The sequence below is a fragment of the Sminthopsis crassicaudata genome, chromosome 3 (genome assembly GCF_048593235.1).
Source record: "Sminthopsis crassicaudata isolate SCR6 chromosome 3, ASM4859323v1, whole genome shotgun sequence".
In the NCBI taxonomy this organism is placed as follows: domain Eukaryota; kingdom Metazoa; phylum Chordata; class Mammalia; order Dasyuromorphia; family Dasyuridae; genus Sminthopsis; species Sminthopsis crassicaudata.
The window spans coordinates 206,251,251-206,273,041 of NC_133619.1; the positions used below are offsets into that span (position 1 = coordinate 206,251,251).

Below are 21,791 nucleotides of genomic sequence, written 5' to 3' on the forward strand. Positions count from 1 at the left end.
CAGCCAAAGCCTCCCATGGGGCCGTGGATATTAGCAGCTGACGCGAAAAGCCCCTGCGCTCACAAACGGGAAGTGTCTGCCAGGAAACCATGGTTCCTGCTGCTGAGGTTCTGTTGCTCTGGGAGTTCTGCCGCTGTTGGAACTTAGCTACTGCCAGAATTCCACTACCTCAGGCTGAGCCCCACACTATGTAGATTAGAGGCTGCCCTGGCTGTGTCCCCTGCTGTTCAGGTTCTTAACTACCCCAAGGAGAAGCCCCGGACAGCAGAAGGCAGCTGCACAACCATGTGGAGATTGGTACTAGGCCACTTCTGGATTGGGGTGGATATAAGATCTGGCTTTATATTTTAAAGTGGCTTGATCTGATCTGCTGTTTTATAAGCAGTGTAGAGCTATCAGCCGGTGCCAGATTCCTCTATCTCAGTGGCTTCTCTAATCCCAGAGTTCTCCTCAGCCCGTTTGGCACAGTGTGCTAGCACCTAGTCCACACCTGTCTGTGCTGATCTTTTCTTTTTTTTTCCTCCCCTCGGAACTGACCTTTTCTGTTGAAATTCCAGATTCTCTTCAGCTGATAAGTTGTGCTTCTAATCCTTGCGGTTTTTATTAGTCCAGCGTTATTTTTGAGGCTGATTTAACTAGTTGGTAGATGGGAGATGGGAGCTTACAAATTTGCGTGTATCTTGGATCAGCCCCCCATCTCAAGAGTTTTACTTGATCTATCTGTATCTACATCCATAACAATTCAAGAGATTAATGAAATGGTGCAGAAAATATGATGCTAGCAAGTGTAATATCATTGTCAATGCATAATGTCAACTTAAAAATACCTAGTTATGTTTTATTTTAGATAATACTATATTTCTTCCTCACACAGAAAGTATAGGTTTTACTTATTTTAAAGAAGTGTTTTAAGTTTTAAACATAACTGCACATCTAATTAACTATGTGATTGTTCATGTATTCCAGTAAAATGTTTAACTGAATCATATCATGTATATGAATAATAGTAAGAATACAACTACAAATATAATATTTAACTGAAAGCATAAATTATTATATGATTTTTAATCAGAAAAATAAGTATATCATTTTTGTGTTCTATTCATGAAAGTGAAAAATATAGTATTTCACTATCAGTTTTTTGTTTTTAATGCTCTAGATTTTCAAAATGCTATATTTACTGCCTGAATGTAAGACACAGTCTTTAGAAGCTGCATTAACTTTAAATTAAATTAAATTGATTAAAAATTAAGTACTTCAACAGGGGCGGAGACAAGATGGCAGAGAAGATACATGCGATTTTGTGAGCTCCCTTCTTCCCTCAATACCAATTAGTTAATTCAGCCTCAGAAATAATGCTGGACTGGTAGAAACCACAAGGATTGGAAGCACAACTTACCAGCTGAAGAGAATCTGGAGTTTCAGCAGAAAAGGTCGGTTCCCAGGGGAGGAAGAAAAAAAGCCAGCACAGACAGAGTTAGGTGCTAGCACACTGCACAGATTGAGCTGGGGAGAACTCTGGGATCAGAGAAGCCACTGAGATAGAAGAATCTGGCACAGGCTGTTAGCTCTTCTCTGCTTATAAAACAGCAGTCCAGAAGAGAAATCAAGCCACTTTAAATTATAACCAGATCCTAGAACCACCCCAATCCAGAAGTGACCTAACAGATCTCTGCACAGCTGTGAAGCCGCCATCTGCTGTCCAGGGCTTCACATTGGGGTAGTTAAGAGCTTGAAAAGCGGGGACACAGCTCAAGGCAACATATAATTCACATAGTGCCTGGCTTGGCCGGAGGCTGTGGAACTCAGCCACAGAAGTCCCAGAGAAGCGGAACCTTTGAAATAGGGACTGTGGTTTCTGGGCAGACACTTCCAGTTTGAGCACAGGGGCTTTTCATGTCATCTGCTGCTAACATCCACGCCCCACAGGATGCATTGACTGGGCTTTGTGTCGCCTTTACTGCTCAGTCTTAAACCTCAGGGAAGTCTCTAGGACACACAGCGGGGTCCTCCACTGGGCAACTCTCACAGGGCAGCAGTACTAATCACCCCTGAGGCACTTCCAGGGAGGAGGAGGGGAACTCTCTCCCAGAGCTCTCTCTTAGCTCAGGCACAGGAGCTGCTGCCTCCTTCTGGTCTGGGAGGAAGCTGGTAAAGAAATAAATAAATAATTTCTTGCCCCAAGAACTGACCCCAAAAGATTTTTAAAATATGAGTAAAAAGCTAAAGCTAAAGAGAACTATTGATTCCTTCTACACAGAGAAAGATCAGGTATCAAACCCTGAGGAAGTTGATAGCAGAGAGTCAGTAGATAGCTGCCCCCCATCACATAACTCTCTCCTAGAAGAGACTATTAAAAAATTAAGAGAGTTTGAAGAAAAATGGGGAAAGGAAAGAGAAGCTATGATAGAAAATAACAATATTCTGAAATTTAAGTTGGAAAAAATAAAGAATTCACAGGAGATTGAGGGAAACAAAATTTGTGAATTAGAAAAGGTTAAAAAATCACAGGAAAGTAGAACTTCTGAATTGGAAAAGAAAAAATTCTCAAGAAAACAGGATTTCTGTTTTGGAAAAGATAAAAAAGTCTCAAGAAAGTAGGATTTCTGAATTGGAAAAAGAAAATAATTCTTTAAAAAAATTAGAGAAATGGAAAAAATTCAATAGAGCAAAACAATTCATTTAAAAACTCAATTGGGCATATACAAAAAGAACTAAAAAATGTGAATGAAGAAAATAACTCATTAAAAATCAGTATGGAACAAATAGAAATGAATGATTCACAGAGAACTCAAGAATCAGTCAAACAAAACAAAAAAAAAAAATGAGAAGCTGGAGAACAACGTCAAATACTTACTGGGAAAATCTATAGACCTGGAAAATAGATCTAGGAGAGATAATCTGAGGATCACTGGACTTCCCAAAAACTATGACCAAAAAAAGAGCATAGATTCTATTTTACAGGAAATCATCAAAGAGAACTGTCCAGAGATAATAGAAACAGAAGGGAAAATAGGCGTTGAAAGAATTCATCAAACACCTTCTGAAAAAGACCCTAAAAAAAGAACTCCACGGAACATTGTGGCTAAGCTGCAGAATTACCACACAAAGGAAAGAATATTGCAAGCAGCTAGAAAAAAGCAATTCATATATCAAGGTGCCGCAATAAGGGTCATGCAAGATCTGGCTGCCTCCACATTAAAAGATAGAAGGGCCTGGAACCTGATATTCCGAAAGGCAAAAGATCAAGGATTGCAACCAAGAATAAACTACCCAGCTAAATTTAGCATTTTCTTCCATGGAAGAAGGTGGTCATTCAATGAAACAGAGGAATTCCATTTGTTTCTAAGAAAAAAACCAGACTTAAACAAAAAATTTGATCTACATCCACAAGACTGAAGAGAAACAGAAAAAGGTAAACAGAACTCTTGAGAACTGTATCTCTGTTGTGGATATAGAGAAAGTCCACATATAAAAAAGGGGGGGGAGTAGTAAAGGGAAGGGGGTAGTATCAGAAAAAGGGGAAGGAGTGGTAAAAAGAGGGAAACTACATCCCAGGAAGAGGCATAGAAAATATACCATATCTGAGGGAATTTAGAGAGGGGGAGAAACATTGTGTGAATCTTACTCTCATCAGAAGAGGCTCAAAGAGTAAATAATTGACATATTTGTTTTTCAGAGAATTCTCTCTCACCTCATTAAAAGGGGGAGAGGAAAAGGGAAAAGGAAAAGGGGAATAAGGGAAGGGACTTGGAGGAGAGGGGAGGGATACTAAAAAAGGGAGGGCTGTGCAGCACAAGTGGGGTCTATAAATTAAACATTGGGGAAGGGGTTCAGGGGGGGTCAATGGAAAAAGCATAATCTTGGGATAATATGATGGCAGGAAATACAGAATTAGTAATTTTAACTGTAAATCTAATACTTAATGTGCAACAAGAAAATGGTATTTACACACATATATCGTGTCTAGATTATACTGTAACACATGTAAAATGTATGGGATTGCCTGTCATCAAGGGGAGGAAGTAGAGGGAGGGAGGGGATAATTTGGAAAAATGAATACAAGGAATAATGTTATAAAAATTACTCATGCATATATCTGTCAAAAATTATAAATAAAATTAAAAAAAAATAATTATCTTTACATGCACTTAGGAAAATAAAATACTATTGAAATAAGTAAAAAATAAAATGAAATAACTTTTAGTTTTGCTTCCCTATGGGAAACTCAAATTAAAAATCAAGTATGTGTTTTAAAAAATTAAATACTTCTTAATACATATTAAAAGTTGATATAGAATAAGTTTTTAGGTTTCTGTTATTAAAAAAGAGAAACACAACATGAAACAATCAGAGTCAAAAGGGAGAGAAACTGTCAAATGAATGGTCAACATTTTATGCTAACTTGATTGAAAAAGCTTTAAACTTATATTATTCTTTCACAAACAAAATTCTTCACACATAAAGAACATCATTAACTAGAAGATTCAATCTTAATGGTCATGGAGATGTTTCCAAATTATTAGAATATATCAAAGTAGTGATATTGGGCAGAAATCTATAAAAAAAGAAATGAAACCAAGACATGATTAATTCAAATTTACTATGTTTCTATTTTCACATAACATTCTTGGGAAGCTGAGCCAAGATGGCAGAGAGTAGACAAGACTTTGCTTGAGCTCTATCTGGCTTCCCTCAGAATCAACTATATCAAGATTCTGAATGGATTTTGGAAAGACAGAAACCACAAACATGCAGAGTATAATAATTTCCTAGCTTAAAATATCTTAGAACAACTTTAAGAAGGGTCCATTTCAACCAGGCAGGGGGGAACCTAGGAAAGGCAAGGTGCAAGAATGCCCAGGATGGAAAGGTAGAGAGGAGAAATCTAGTATGAGATTTTCAGTCAAAATATAACAGTGTTACTCTGCCCTTGATTAGAAGCATAATAGATTAGCAGACTAGTTTTGAGACCTCCAACACAACTACAGAAAGCAAATTGTGAGCCCTTGAACCAGTGGGACTTGGAGAAGTGTACCCAGCACAGTGGGGAAGACCACCAGCTCTACATAGTCAATGAGAAGTTCCTGTCCTTCTGTGGAGGCGGCTCTGGACAATTTCACTTATGCCCTAGAAGCAAACCTCAAAATTTTAAAATGAGCAAAAAAGCAAAAAGAGCTGTGACCATACAGAGCTAAATGGAGATAGAGAGAAAAACAATAAAGAACCAGAAGAGGAGAGCAGAGGCAAAATGTCTTCAGAGGAAATTTCAAAGAGGGATATAAACTGGGCTCCACCTCTCTTGAAAAGCTCTCTTGAAAGAGTTCAAAAAGCATCTTTAAAAAGTGTTAGAACAAAAACACAGAAATGAAATGCGAGCTTTGCAGGAGTACCTGGAAAAAGAAACAGAAATTAACTGAAGAAACCAATTCCTTAAATAATGAAATTGGTGAAATGGAAAAATAATATATACTGAAGAAAAGCACTTCTTAAAAATAGATTTGGCGAAATGGAAAAAAAAAAAGTCAAGTCCCTGAAAAACAGAACTGGTAAAGTGGGAGGTAAAAATCCAATGAACAAAACAACTTCTTTAAAATTAAAATTGACTAAAAGCAAAAGGAGGTAAAAAAGCTAATTGAAGAAAATAATTCAATACAAGTTAGACTTGGACAAATGGAAATGATTTAATCAATGAGACATCAAGAATCAGCCACATAATACCAAAAAAATAAAAATAAAAATAAAAAATAGACAGTAAAATACCTCATTGGATAAAACAACAGTCCTGGAAAGTAGGTCCAGGAAAGAAAATCTAAGAATTATTAGACTACCTGAAAGCCACGATTGAAAAAAAAAATTAGGTAATATCTTTCAAGAAATCATCAAAGAAAACCTACCTGATATTCTAGAACAAGAGGACAAAACAATCTTTGAAAAAATCCACCAATGGGGCGGAGCCAAGATGGCGGAGAAGAAACACACGTCTCTGTGAACGTCCTCACTCCCTCACAACCAATTAGATAAATTAAGTCTCAGAATTAGCTCAGGACTGATAGATACCATAAGGACTGGAAGCACGACTTACCAGCTGAAGAGAATCTGGAGTTTCAACAGGAAAGGTCAGTGCCCAGGGGAGGAAGAAGAGAGACCAGCACAGACGGTGGGGTAGTGGCACACTGTGCCCATTGCGCTGGGAAGGGCTCTGGGATCAGAGAAGCCACTGAGGTAAAGGAATCTGGCACAGGCTGTTAGCTCTTCTCTGCTAATTATTTAGCAGTTCAGAAGAGAAAGCCAAAATATTTTAAAACTCAGATTAGATTTTCCCCAGACCCTGGAGGTGACTCAGCAGATCTCGGCACCAGGGGGTGTGGCCTCAGCTACCACCTGAGAATAGTTAAGAGATTGACAAGTGGGTGGATACGGCCCAATGCAACACACACTGCCTAGCTTAGCTGGAGGGAGTGGAACTCAGCTCCAGGAAGTCCCAGAGAAGCGGAACCTTTGAACTAGGGACCGCGGTTTCTGGCAGACACATCCAGTTTGAGCACAGGGGCTTTTCACGTCACCTGCTGCAGACATCAAAGAATATAAACAATCAAAGATTGGATCAAAGAATATAAACAATTTTTCAGAAAAAGATATTAAAACCATTTCTAGTCATGGGAAAATGCTCTAAATCACTATTGATTAAGAAAAATTCAAATTAAGACAACTCTAAGTTACCACTTCACAATGCTCAGATTGGTTAAGATGACAGGAAAATAAATTAATAAATGTTAGAAAATTGTAGGAAAGGGGGCGGAGCCAAGATGGCGGAGAAGAAACACACGACTCAGTGAACGTCCTCACTCCCTCACAACCAATTAGATAAATTAAGTCTCAAAATTAGCTCAGGACTGATAGATACCACAAGGACTGGAAGCACGACTTACCAGCTGATGAGAATCTGGAGTTTCAACAGGAAAGGTCAGTTCTCAGGGGAGGAACAAGAAAGACCAGCACAGACGGTGGGGTAGGGGCACACTGCGCCCATTGCGCTGGGAAGGGCTCTGGGATCAGAGAAGCCACTGAGGTAAAGGAATCTGGCACAGGCTGTTAGCTCTTCTCTGCTAATTATTTAGCAGTTCAGAAGAGAAAGCCAAAATATTTTAAAACTCAAATTAGATTTTCCCCGATCCGGGGGGGTGACTCAGCAGAACTCTTGGCACCAGGGGGTGTGGCCTCAGCTATCTCCTGAGAATAGTTAAGAGACTGACAAGTGGGTGGATACGGCCCAAGGCAACACACACTGCCTAGCTTAGCTGGAGGAAGTGGAACTCAGCTCCAGAAAGTCCCAGAGAAGCGGAACCTTTGAACGAGGGACCGCGGTTTCTGGCAGACACTTCCAGTTTGAGCGCAGGGGCTTCTCACGTCACCTGCTGCAGACATCCACTCCCCACCCGGACACATAGGCTGGGCTTCGTGCTGTCTTCACTATTCTACGCCCTCGAAGCACAGTAGTGCTAATCACCTCTGAGGCACTTCCAGGGAGGGGGTGGGGAACTCTCTCCCAGAGCTCTCTCTTAGCTCAGGCTCAGGAGCCGCTGCATCCATCCAGTCTGGGAGGAAGCTGGTAAAGAAGTAAATAATTTCCTACCCCAGGGACAGACCCCAAAAGATTTTTTTAAGTATGAGCAAAAAAGCTAGAAAAACCATAGATTCCTTCTATACAGAGAAAGAGCGGGTATCCAACCCCGAGGAAGTTGACAGCAGAGAATCAGCAGACAACAACCTAAAGGGGAACGATTCCTGCCCCCCATCACATAACTCTCTCCTAGAAGAAGCTCTTAAAAAATTGAGGGAGATCGAAGAAAAATGGGGAAAGGAAAGGGAAGTTATGATAGAGAATAACAACGTCCTGAAATTGGAGTTGGAAAAAATAAAGAATTCACAGGAGATGCAGGGAAACAAAATTAGTGAATTAGAAAAGGTTAAAAAAACACAGGAAAGTAGGATTTCTGAATTGGAAAAGATAAAAAAGTCTCAAGAAAATAGAATTTCTGAATTGGAAAAAGAAAATAATTCTCAAAAAAAAAAATTAGGGAAATGGAAAAAAATTCAATAGAGCAAAATAATTCATTTAAAAACGAAATTGGGCATTTACAAAAAGAACTAAAAACTGTGAAAGAAGAAAATAACTCCTTAAAAGTCAGGATGGAACAAATAGAAATGAATGATTCACAGAGAACTCAAGAATCAGTCAAACAAAACAAAAAAAATGAGAAGCTGGAGAACAACGTCAAATACTTACTGGGAAAATCTATAGACCTGGAAAATAGATCTAGGAGAGATAATCTATGGATTATTGGACTTCCAGAAAACTATGACCAAAAAAAGAGCCTAGATTCTATTTTACAGGAAATTATCAAAGAGAACTGTCCAGAGATAATAGAAACAGAAGGGAAAGTAGATGTGGAAAGAATTCATCGAACTCCTTCTGAAATAGACCCTAAAAAAAGAACACCACGGAATATTGTGGCTAAGCTGCAGAATTACCACACAAAGGAGAAAATCCTGCAAGCAGCTAGAAAAAAACAATTTAAATACCAAGGTGCCACAATAAGGGTCACCCAAGATCTGGCTGCCTCCACATTAAAAGATAGAAGGGCCTGGAACCTGATATTCCGTAAGGCAAAAGATCAAGGACTGCAACCAAGAATGAACTACCCAGCTAAGTTTAGCATCTTTTTCCATGGAAGAAGATGGTCATTCAATGAAACAGAGGAATTCTATATGTTTCTAAGAAAAAAACCAGACTTAAACAAAAAATTTGATCTACATCCACAAGACTGAAGAGAAACAGAAAAACGTACACAGAACCCTTGAGAACTGTAACTTCTGTTGTGGGTATATAAAAAATACTCAAGGATAATTTGATTTTATTGATATAAAAGAAAAAAAGGGGGGGTGTAGTAAAGGGAAGGAGGTCGGTTCAGAAAAAGGGGAAGGAGTGATAAAAAGAGGGAAACTACATCCCAGGAAGAGACATAGAAAATACACCATATCTGAGGGAACTTAGTGAGGGGGAGAATCATTGTGTGAATCTTACTCTCATCAGGAGAGGCTCAAAGAGTAAATAATTAACATATTTGTTTTTCAGAGAATTTTCTCTCACCTCATTAAAAGGGGGGAGAGGAAAAGGGGAAAGGAAAAGGAGAATAAGTGAAGGGACTTGGAGGGAGGGGGGAGGGATCCTAAAAAAAAAAAAAAAAAAGAGGGAGGGTTGCGTGTCACAAGGGGGGGTCTGTAAATTAAATATCGGGGAGGGGGATCAGGGGGGTCAAGGGAAAAAAGTATAATCTGGGGATAATACGATGGCAGGAAATACAGAATTAGTAATTTTAACTGTAAATGTAAATGGGATGAACGATCCCATCAAACGGAGACGGATAGCAGATTGGATCAAAAAGCAGAACCCTACAATATGTTGCCTACAGGAAACACACTTAAAGCAGGGAGATACATACAGAGTAAAGGTAAAAGGTTGGAACAGAGCCTATTATGCTTCAGGTAAAGCCAAAAAAGCAGGGGTAGCTATCCTTATCTCAGATCAAGCAAAAGCAGAAGTAGATCTCGTTAAAAAAGATAAGGAAGGAAACTATATCCTGCTGAAAGGTAGCATAAATAATGAAGCCATATCAATACTAAACATATATTCACCAAGTGGTATAGCATCTAACTTTCTAAAGGAAAAGTTAAGAGAGTTGCAAGAAGAAATAGATAGTAAAACTATAATAGTGGGAGATCTCAACCTTGCACTCTCAGATTTAGACAAATCAAACCACAAAACAAACAAGAAAGAAATTAAAAAAGTAAATAGAACATTAGAAAAACTAGGTATGATAGACCTTTGGAGAAAACTGAATGGCAATAGGAAGGAATATACTTTCTTCTCAGCAGTTCATGGATCCTATACAAAAATTGACCATATATTAGGACATAAAGATCTCAAAATTAAATGTAGGAAGGCAGAAATAATAAATGCCTTCTTCTCAGATCACAATGCAATAAAAGCTACATTCAGTAAAAAGTTAGGGGTAAATAGACCAAAAAGTAATTGGAAACTGAATAATCTCATCTTAAAGAATGACTGGGTGAAAGAGCAAATTATAGAAACAATTAACAATTTCACCCAAGATAATGATAATGATGAGACATCATATCAAAATCTTTGGGATGCAGCTAAAGAAGTAATAAGGGGAAATTTTATATCTTTAGAGGCTTATTTGAAGAAAATAGAGAAAGAGAAGATTAACGAATTGGGCTTACAACTTAAAAGGCTAGAAAAAGACCAAATTATAAACCCCCAACCAAAAATTAAACTCGAAATACAAAAATTAAAAGGAGAAATCAATAAAATTGAAAGTAAAAAAACTATTGAATTAATAAATAAAACCAAGAGTTGGTTTTATGAAAAAGCCAATAAAATAGATAAACCTTTGGTAAATTTGATCAAAAAAAAGAAAGAGGAAAATCAAATTCATAGTCTTACAAATGAAAAGGGGGATCTTTCCACCAATGAAGAGGAAATTAGAGAAATAATAAGGAGTTACTTTGCCCAACTTTATGCCAATAAATTTGATAACTTAAGTGAAATGGATGACTTCCTCCAAAAATATAGGCTCCCTAGATTAACAGAGGAGGAGATAAATTGCTTAAATAGTCCCATTTCAGAAAAAGAAATAGAACAAGCTATTAATCAACTCCCCAGGAAAAAATCCCCAGGGCCAGATGGATTCACATGTGAATTCTACCAAACATTTAAAGAACAATTAGCCCCAATGTTATATAAATTATTTGAAAAAATAGGGGATGAAGGAGTCCTACCAAACTCCTTTTATGACACAGACATAGTACTGATACCTAAACCTGGTAGATCGAAAACTGAGAAAGAAAACTATAGACCAATCTCCTTAATGAATATTGATGCTAAAATCTTAAATAAGATATTAGCAAAAAGACTTCAGAAAATCATCTCCAAGATAATACACTATGATCAAGTAGGATTTATTCCAGGAATGCAGGGCTGGTTTAATATTAGGAAAACTATTAATATAATTGACCATATTAATATCAAATTAATAAGAACCATATGATCATCTCAATAGATGCAGAAAAAGCATTTGACAAAATCCAACATCCATTCCTACTAAAAACTCTTGAGAGTATAGGAATAAATGGATTATTCCTTAGAATAATCAGGAGTATATATTTAAGACCGTCAGTAAGCATAATATGCAATAGAAATAAACTGCAACCTTTCCCAGTAAGATCAGGAGTGAAACAAGGTTGCCCACTATCACCATTACTATTCAATATAGTACTAGAAACGCTAGCCTCGGCAATAAGAGCCGAGAAAGAGATTCAAGGAATTAGAGTAGGAAATGAGGAAATTAAACTATCACTTTTTGCAGATGACATGATGGTATACTTAGAGAACCCCAAAGACTCTGCTAAAAAGCTACTAGAAATAATTCAAAATTTCAGCAAAGTGGCAGGATACAAAATAAATCCACATAAATCCTCGGCATTTTTATATATCACTAACAAAATGCAACAGCAAGAGATACAAAGAGAAATTCCATTCCAAACAAACGTTGAGAGTATAAAATATTTGGGAATCCATCTGCCAAAGAAAAGTCAGGAATTATATGAGAAAAATTACAAAACACTTGCCACAAAAATAAAATCAGATTTAAATAATTGGAAAGACATTCAGTGCTCTTGGATAGGCCGAGCGAATATAATAAAGATGACAATACTCCCCAAACTAATCTATTTATTTAGTGCTATACCAATCAGACTCCCAAGAAACTATTTTAATGGCCTAGAAAAAATAACAACAAAATTCATATGGAAGAATAAAAGGTCAAGAATTGCAAAGGAACTAATGAAAAAAAACTCAGAGGAAGGTGGTCTAAGTGTACCTGATCTAAAGCTATATTATATAGCAGCAGTCACCAAAACCATTTGGTATTGGCTAAGAAATAGACCGGTAGATCAGTGGAACAGATTAGATACAAAGGACAAAAAAGGGTACATCTATAGCAATCTAATCTTTGACAAACCCAAAGATTCCAACATTAGGGATAAAAATTCATTATTCGGAAAAAACTGTTGGGAAAACTGGAAATTAGTATGGCAGAAATTAGATATGGATCCACACTTAACACCATATACCAAGATAAGATCAAAATGGGTCCATGATTTAGGCATAAAGAGGGAGATAATAAATAGATTAGAGGAACAGAGGATAATCTACCTCTCAGACTTGTGGAGGAGGAAGGAATTTATGACCAGAGGAGAACTAGAGATCATTATTGATCACAAAATAGAAGATTTTGATTACATCAAACTAAAAAGTTTCTGTACAAATAATTCTAATGCAAACAAGATTAGAAGGGAAGTAACAAATTGGGAAAATATTTTTAAAAACAAAGGTTCTGACAAAGGTCTCATTTCCAAAATATATAGAGAACTGACCATAATTTATAAGAAACCGAACCATTCTCCAATTGATAAATGGTCAAAGGATATGAACAGACAATTCTCAGAGGAAGAAATTGAAACTATATCCTCTCACATGAAAGAGTGTTCCAAATCACTACTGATCAGAGAAATGCAAATTAAGACCACTCTGAGATACCACTACACACCTGTCAGATTGGCTAAGATGACAGGAACAAATAATGACAAATGTTGGAGGGGATGTGGGGAAATTGGGACACTAATACATTGCTGGTGGAGTTGTGAAAGAATCCAGCCATTCTGGAGAGCAATCTGGAATTATGCCCAAAAAGTTATCAAACTGTGCATACCCTTTGACCCAGCAGCGCTACTACTGGGATTATATCCCAAAGAAATACTAAAGAGCGGAAAGAGACATATATGTGCCAAAATGTTTGTGGCAGCTCTTTTTGTTGTAGCTAGAAACTGGAAGATGAATGGATGTCCATCAGTTGGAGAATGGTTGGGTAAATTGTGGTATATGAAGGTTATGGAATATTATTGCTCGGTGGGAAATGACCAGCAGGAGGAATACAGAGAGGCCTGGAGAGACTTAAATCAACTGATGCTGAGTGAAATGAGCAGAACCAGAAGATCACTGTACACTTCAACAACAATACTGTATGAGGATGTATTCTGATGGAAGTGGAAATCTTCAACATAAAGAGGATCCAACTCACTTCCAGTTGATCAATGATGGACAGAGGTAGCTACACCCAGAGAAGAAACACTGGGAGGGGAATGAAAATTGTTAGCACTAATATCTGTCTGCCCAGGTTGCATGTACCTTCGGATTCTAATGTTTATTGTGCAACAAGAAAATGATATTCGCACACATGTATTTTACCTAGACTATATTGTAACACATGTAAAATGTATGGTATTGCCTGTCATCGGGGGGAAGGAATAGAGGGAGGGGGGGTAATTTGGAAAAATGAATACAAGGGATAATATTATAAATATATATATATATATATATATAATAAAAAAAAAATTAAAAAAAAAAAAAGAAAATTGTAGGAAAACTGGGATTCTCATTTATTGTTGGTGGAGTTGTGAACCACTCTGAATTTGAAATATGAAACTATGCCCAAAGGTTACAGTAGTGTTTATACTGGGTCTATATCTCAAAACGATAATAAAAAAAAAGTTAAAAAGATTCACATGTGCAAAAGTGTTTATAGCAGCCCTTTTGGTAGTAGCAAGGAACTAGAAATTGAGAAGATGCCCATCAGTTGGGGAATGGTTGAATAAGTAATGGAATATTATTGTTCTATATGAAATAATGAATAGGTTGATTTTAGAAAAGTTAGGCAAAACTTAAATGAACTGATACCAAGTGAATTGAGTAGAACCAAAAAAACATTGAACACAGCAAGAAGATTATGCTATGATCAATTCTGATAGATGTGGCTCTTTTAACAGCAGGGTGATTCAAAGCATTTCCAATAGACTTGAGACCGAAAAAGTGCCATTCTGCATCCAGAAAGAAAACTATGGAGACTGAATGTATATAAAAACATAGTATTTTCACCGTTTTTATAGGTATTATTGTTTGTTTCCTTGTTCTTTTTTCCTTTCTTGATTTTTTTTCTCACACAACATGACAAATATGGAACTATGCTTAAAAGAAGTATATATATTTAACCTATATTGAATTCAATATTGAATACTGAAACCTGAATTGATTAATCTATATTGAATACAGAATTGCTGTATATGAGAGGATAGGGTAAAGAGGAAAAAAAATTGGAACATAAGGTTTTGCAAAGATGAATGTTGAAAACTACCACTGTGTGTGTGTAAATATATATATTTAAAATTAAAATCTATTATTATTATTATTATTATTATTATTATTATTATTATTATTATTATTGCATTGGTACAGGCTTGAGGGAGACAGGCATGATTTAAAAAAAAGAACTCAATGCATTTTCTGAACTATTTCTACCAAAACAATTAAATGTTTCAACTACTGAGATAAAAGCCTAATGTAATATTTGATCTGGATTTTATATTAGCACCAAAAGGTATGTAACAAACATGGAATTATTTTATTTCAAGAATCAATTTAAATTCTAGTTAAAAATTGGCCTGAGAGTATAAAATTATCTTCTATTAAACTACAGTAATCCTATACGATGTACTACTAACTAACATTATCTAATCTATAACATTAGAATTTGTAATTTTTAATAAATTCACAGCCAAAGTAAATATAAGTATCAACTCTCCAAACTACCAATTATTCCCAAGTTATTCTCTAATACTGTCTCATATTTTGGGGAAAACGGTACAACACTTTCAGAGAATTTCAGGTTAACTTAAGATAATGGAAAAATAGGTCTTATTTTGTACTTTGTAATAAATTTCTATTCTTTTATTAACAAAATTTTATTGACAAAAGTGACTCCTTCATTTCAAATAAGTGACCCACTTATAGATGCTCATTATATTAACACAAAATGTGTATATTAAATGTTATAAAGAAAAACCTATTTATCCAAAAGTCATTGCTCTGGAATGACAAAATTATATTAATAGAGATACATCAAATAGCCTATATGAATTTGATTAGCTTTAAATCCTCCCAGCCTTTTGAATCTAGAATGAACAATTTTTAATGTCTGTTAATACATTTAATGTATAATGTATGTCTTATGTATAAATTAATGTATTAATTAATGCAATATTTTTAAATGCAGAATTGTCAGTAATCCAAGATAAATTACAACTTACTCTAATTTTTTTTATCTTCAGGAATTTCAAGATCAATTAATCTATAATATTTATGATGACATCTAATATGAGCCAGATTAAAAAACAAGTACAAAGAAGAGAATCCATACTCACAAGGACCCAATATCAAATGTGTGTTCTTTTTTATTTTTAAGCACATAAGACAAAGTAGAAATATTATCTTTCTCAATCGACTTTCTATTAAGCCGAATGTAGAGGCTTTTTTTAAAATGAAAATTACATACATTTCACTTTTTGATTTTTAGTATCATGGAAATTTGTAGTCTAAAATAATACTCACTTACAATAAAAAGTTTCTCTAAGGTACTTGGTAGAATCTTTTGCTTCTGGCTCTCTTCAGAAGTTGTCTGTTGTTTGTTTTTGTTTTAATTACTGACTGTTCTATTTCTGTATTAGATGAAAACCTGTAAACAACAGTTATATATTCTAAATAAAATGATAAGATAATGACTTTGGAGTCACATAATATTTACACATTACTAAAAATGATATTAGAGTATACTAAAAGAAATCATAACATTAGGGAATATGAAGTTTAAAGTTTATAACTTGTAAAAGGTTTTAGTAGTGTTTTAATAAATAAAGTATATGCATTACATGTTCTTTGCTTGTAAAGTATGACAAATGTTTTAGTTTTTGTATTTGGCATTCATGAATGGAATCTGTATAAAATGATGAGATATTGTCCAACACAAATTAGCTAAATTGTAGGACAAGTTAGCTAATGAATAATGATTTTTCTTATGAAAAATCTGTAATTTGAATGTGTATAAACATGTATACATACATACCTTTGTTGTAGCCAACAAATGAAATTTTGTGAAACAAAAACAAAATGGGACTAGATTAACACTATTATCAAGATAAAGTCCTAATATCAAAGCTCAACTAAAAATATTCCTTGATGATTTAATGTAAAGGGCTGAAACTCTGAGTTGGTGCACTGGAATCAGACATCGGAGCACTTAAGGCTAATTACTGATTGGACAATACTCTATTAGCATATGCTTGGAAAATGGCCCTTCTCACTATTCTGTGCTGGCTTGATCTTTTGGTGATTACAGGTAATTGTAGGAAGGATTAGGGGGTGGAGTAAGACAAGCCAGGGTCACTTTAGCTGTGAACAGGAGAAAGGAGGTTATGGAGAGCTCGTGGAGTTTTCATCCATCTCCTTTATTTCTCCCCCTAAAGACCAAGGACTTTTACTGATCCTGACTCTGACTGACGGACTTCACATTTGGTGCTCAACATGTAAACCAAGGACCCTAATTTCACTGAAGAAGTCCCTGGTGACCAGGAAATAGGGTATTTTCATAGACAAACAGGGAACTTACTTTGTTAAGGGCTAAACTAGTAACCTTTTCTAGCTGAAATGGGGCACATATTAGGAAAAGATTCTCCCCCATCCCCAGCTCCATCCCCACTCCTATTCTGAGGGGGCACTATAGAAAGCATACTCAAGTTGATCAAGGGATAAGGCCTACTTGTAACTTAGCAGCAGATTGCTAGACTCTTCATGTCCCCTTGGTTCTTAAAAAAAAAAAAAAAAGATATAGGGGCAGACAATTGGAAACTAGTAGGAGATCAACTATGAGAATACTACAATGATAAAGGTCCTGATTCAATTTCCAAGGAAACATTCTATATATACAATGTAATAGAATTGGCCTTAAAGAATCCTGCAAGTTATATATAAAAAAAGAAAAGTTTAAGAACAGTTAGATGAGAAAGTGTGAGGAAAAAGAGGAAGACAAAAGACAGATTAATGGCAATATCACCAGAGGCATAGGGAGTTAAGTGAGGTTGAAGGGCTTGGTGATTCTTGCTCTCACAGGCAATTCTCAACACACCCCCATCAACCCCACCTTCCAGGATGGAGGGAGGAGGAGGAGTGGGAGGGACAGTGATACGATGAGCACCTTCCCCGAAGTAATCACCCCCACCTATGACTAGATTACAAAAGGCACTACTTAAAGCCACAGAAGAAGGGCAGGATATAGCTGATTTGAGAATAGAAATGTATTCTGTGATTCAACAATTTAACTCTTCAGGTAAAGAAAGTAGAAGATGCACTCTTTTTGATCTAGAAATCCTCAAAGACCTGAAAAAGGCCTGTACTCTTTATGGAGCTACATCAGCTTATGTTAAAATGTTATTACGGAATTAGGCTTACGAGTATTAATCCCTAGGGACTGTAAATCTATAGCAAGGACATGCTTAAAACCTGGACAAAACTTGTTGTGGCTTTCTGAATATAGTGAGCTCTGTAGGATACAAGCCCAACAAAATAGTCAAAGTGGAGTTAATACTCCAATCATCTATGACCAACTAACAGGCGTAGGTTCTTAGGCAGACATTTCAGTACAGATTAATTATCAGCATATGAGCAAATTACTGCTGCTGCTATCAGAGCATGGGGTTTTCTCCCTGGTAAACATGATAAGGTGAAGCTTTCACAAGAATAGCACAAGGGCCAAAGGAACCCTTTGCTGATTTTCTGGAACGTTTGCAGAGAGTTGTCATATGAACTATTGATGAAAATGCAGTAACAGGTATTATGATAAGGGAACTTGCTAAAGAAAATGCTAATGAGGTTTGTAGAAGAATTATACTAAGACTATGCAAGGGTGCTCCTTTAGAGGAGATTATAAGATGCTGTGCCACAGTGGGCATAAATACCTTTCATAGCCAGACTATGATGCAGACTTCCCAAGATCCGAACATGGCAAGACAGGGTCCCTTCTGGCAAGGGAATTCCAGAGAGACTTGTCAATGTTTTCTATGTGGTAAAGTATGGCATGATTGGTATATACCAATGCACAAATTAATGAATGCTATGGAACCATCCCAAAGTGGAAAATTTTATTGGCCACATCTCCAAATTTTACATATCGGTCATAATTAAAGATAACCAAACTATTATATAATTGGCAATAGAATCTTGAAGAAAAAGTTTCTAAAATTCCTCTTAAGGTCCAACTATCTTTACAGATGGATCAAAACATAATATTTGTGCTGTTTACTCTCATGACTTAAGTATAAAGAGAGTAGTTAGAACTCCTTTTCAGTCCACTCAGCAGAATGAATTGTATGCAACCATCCTAACTCTTACATATTATCCAGGAGATATAAATATAATATCTGATTCAGCCTATTCGGTAGATGTGGTACAAAGAATTGCCACAGCCCAAATAAAATTTGTAGCCTCTAATATATATCAGCTCTTTAAGGAACTTCAAGAGCAAGTGAGAAAGCATCCAGGTAAGATTTATATCTTGCATTTCCACTCACATAGTGGACTTCCAGGTCCCATTTTTTCCCCTTTTTCACATTTATTTATTTATTTACTTAGTTATTTTGTTATTTTGTTATTTTTTTTTATTAATAGTTTTTATTTACCAGATATTTGCATGGGTAATTTTACAACATTGACAGTTGCCAAACCTTTAGTTCCAATTTTTTCTCCTCCTTCCCCCCCCCCCAGATAGCAGGTTGACCAATACATGTTAAATATGTTAGAGTATAAATTAAATACCAGGTCCTGTTTTTGATGGTGGCCAATACTTCTTTATTTCAGGAAACCCATAAATCTCATTTTAAATATCATCAGGCTGCTCAAGCTTTACGTTTACAATTTGGAATAACAAGAGAGGAAGCTAGGAGCATAGTAAAAGCCTGTACAGCTTGCCTTCCTTTCCATGCTCCTACACTCCCTCTAAGGAAAGATCCTTGTGTTTTGAGAATTAATGAAATTTGGCAAATGGATGTGACCCATTATAAATCTTTTGGTTGTCTGTCTTTTATCCATGTTTTCAGGATTCATGTTTGCAATACCAGCAGCAAAAGAGACAGCCCAAGTGGTCACTGAATTCCTTATACAAGCATTTGCAATTATGGGTGTGCCACAAGAAATAAAAACAGATAACAGACCTGTATATACTTCTAAACATTTTGCACACTTTTGTGCACAATATAAGATTTTATACACTACTGGCATACCCTTTAATCCTAAAGGACAAGCAAGAGTAGAGAGGAAAAACAGAGACATTAAGACAGTCCTCCAAAAACAAAAGAAAGGGAGAGCCACAGGTAACCCTAGAGAACTTTTAAATCTAGTTCTTTATACTATTAACTTCTTGATTTTTGTTAAAGATGCACTGGCTCCAGCAGGCAGGTTTTATAACCCACCAGAAAGGCAGTGTCAAATGCAAGTAACTCTACTATCTTTAGATATTCACCAGGTGATGTGGAGAGACCCAGAAAGTGGTGAATGGAAGGGACCAGATAGGTTAAATGCTTGATGGAGAGGGTTTACTTGTATCTCCTCAGATGGAGAAGGAATCAGATGAATGCCAAAGAGCCGTATTTGCCTTGTCCATCAGAGATGGATAGAGCAGACCCTTGAAATGAAGAAGACCCAAGAAACATCGGGTGATTCCGTTGCTGACTGTGCCCACCACTGAAAGAGCATGGGAGTTATATTATGTCATTTGACTCATGGACATCAAAAATTGGTGGACTTCAAAACCCTCAGGAATCACTGGAATCCCTGAAACATCAAAAGACTCTTGTAGGACTTGAAAACCCTCTGAAATTGGATTTTCTGAGAAATTATAAGACTGTTGTAGGACTTCAAAATCTGCGGGGATCATGGGATTTCCTAACACATAAAAAGACTGTTGCAGATTTTCAAAAACTTGCTATATTATTTTTTTTCAACTGCATGTTAAGAATATGAAATTTTTACATATGTATTACATAATTTTACAACATTAAGAATCAACTGCTTCATTATTATTTAAAATATGCAGTGTCAAAATTATACAGACAAGTCAAGATAACTGATTTCAATGTATGGGTGTGAAAGGTAGTATTCTAAGGAATCTCAATTCAACAATTTCCCATTTTATATAGCAATCTATGCATACATCTTTATAAGAGAACTTGAGGGGAAAACCCAAAGCTATCTTCCTATTTTCACTATGAGGACAAACATTATATGCTGGGATTACCATGAGTGATGACTTTTGGGATAAAATGAAAACCTGCTAATTTAGGAATTAGACAATGCTCAAAAAAGTTTTGGGGGAAAAAAATCCCAATTACTTACTATATATTGGATGTGATGGTCCAGGCATCTCCTGTGTCACAAGATCAGGGTTGCTTATATTATGTGGTACTATCTGATTGCATGCTATGACCCCAAATGTATCTTTTTTCTTCTTATTGAAATCTACAAAGAATATAAATACTATGTCCAGAACCCATTAATTGTATTATGATACATTATGATAAATATTGTAACATTGTATGAAGATAACTACCGATTTTTTAAAGCTCAAATATTGATAATTAACCTCTATCCTATTGTTTTCTTTCATTAAGAGGTAGAAATGGCCTTGTATTCACAAAAACAAAATTCAACTCTATGTGGTCCTATACAAGCCACAAAAGTTTTCAGGGAAGGCTGGCAATAGGCTCTCTCTCCTGAAAATGTACTTTGTTAATTTTGGAAAGCTTCATTTTCAAAGAGTTGGGTACTTAATAAACTATTCCATCTTTATATCATTAATATAAATGACAAACCCAAGACAGAGCACTTGGGCATTCTTAATTAGAGACAACCTTCCATTCTTCTATTAATCTCAATTAATTCACATCTTTGATTTTGATAATTCAACTTATTCTACATTTATTGAATTGCACATTCTCAACAAAGTTGACTTCTTTCCAAGATATTCCACAAGATACTTCAGGAGGTTGTTAAAATCACCTGGCTAAAATCCAGACCTTTCTTGGGAAATACATGTGGAAACTCAGAAAATAACAATTTAATAACTGTCAGAAAGTAAAATGACAATGATTTGTTCTTAATAGATTTACACTGGCTCCAAGTAATATTATCTCCTTGAAGTAGACCAAACCACTACTCTTATGATTCATTTTGAGATATTTTTCCTAGGTATTAAAGATTAATGGTTACAGTTATAGAATTGACTTATCCCTTTTTAGAAAATCAGAAACATATTTTACTGTGGTCCTGTTATAGCATCCCCCACTATGAAATTAGACAAATGTCATTCCCATGTGTCATTAGAAAGATGCCTTGATTGTAAATTCACATCAGTATCTGAAGAATTATGAATTTCATTTCTGGAAATAATCTTTCCATTAATATAGATTTTCACCATTCTCCTATGACTTAGTAGATGGTTTTTGAGGAATTGCTGTGAATGAATATCCATTCAAATACAAAAACCCAGTAATGATGTCAGATACATAATAAGAAGACAAATCTTCCTAACTTGGCAAGATTAAGCAGACAGAACTCATGTTCAACTGAGTTCAACTCTATAAAGTCATAATTATCTAAATGAGATTTCAAAGTAGGATTTTGTAGAGAAGAATTCTAAGTATTTCACCCAAATTTCACCCAAAGTGGAACATTTATATAATTCTTCCTGCAAAATATGAACTGTGCT

General features: G+C 35.8%; 1 protein-coding gene across 1 annotated transcript in view; it reads right to left on the reverse strand.

Moving 5' to 3' along the window:
• The window catches only part of LOC141561979 (uncharacterized), a 265,321-nt gene that overhangs the window by 161,480 nt on the left and 82,050 nt on the right, over positions 1–21,791 (reverse strand). Inside the window, exon 8 of the mRNA XM_074302015.1 lies at positions 20,420–20,542. Within this exon, the coding sequence (XP_074158116.1) occupies positions 20,420–20,542 (123 nt within the window). The remainder of the gene's footprint in view (positions 1–20,419; positions 20,543–21,791) is intronic.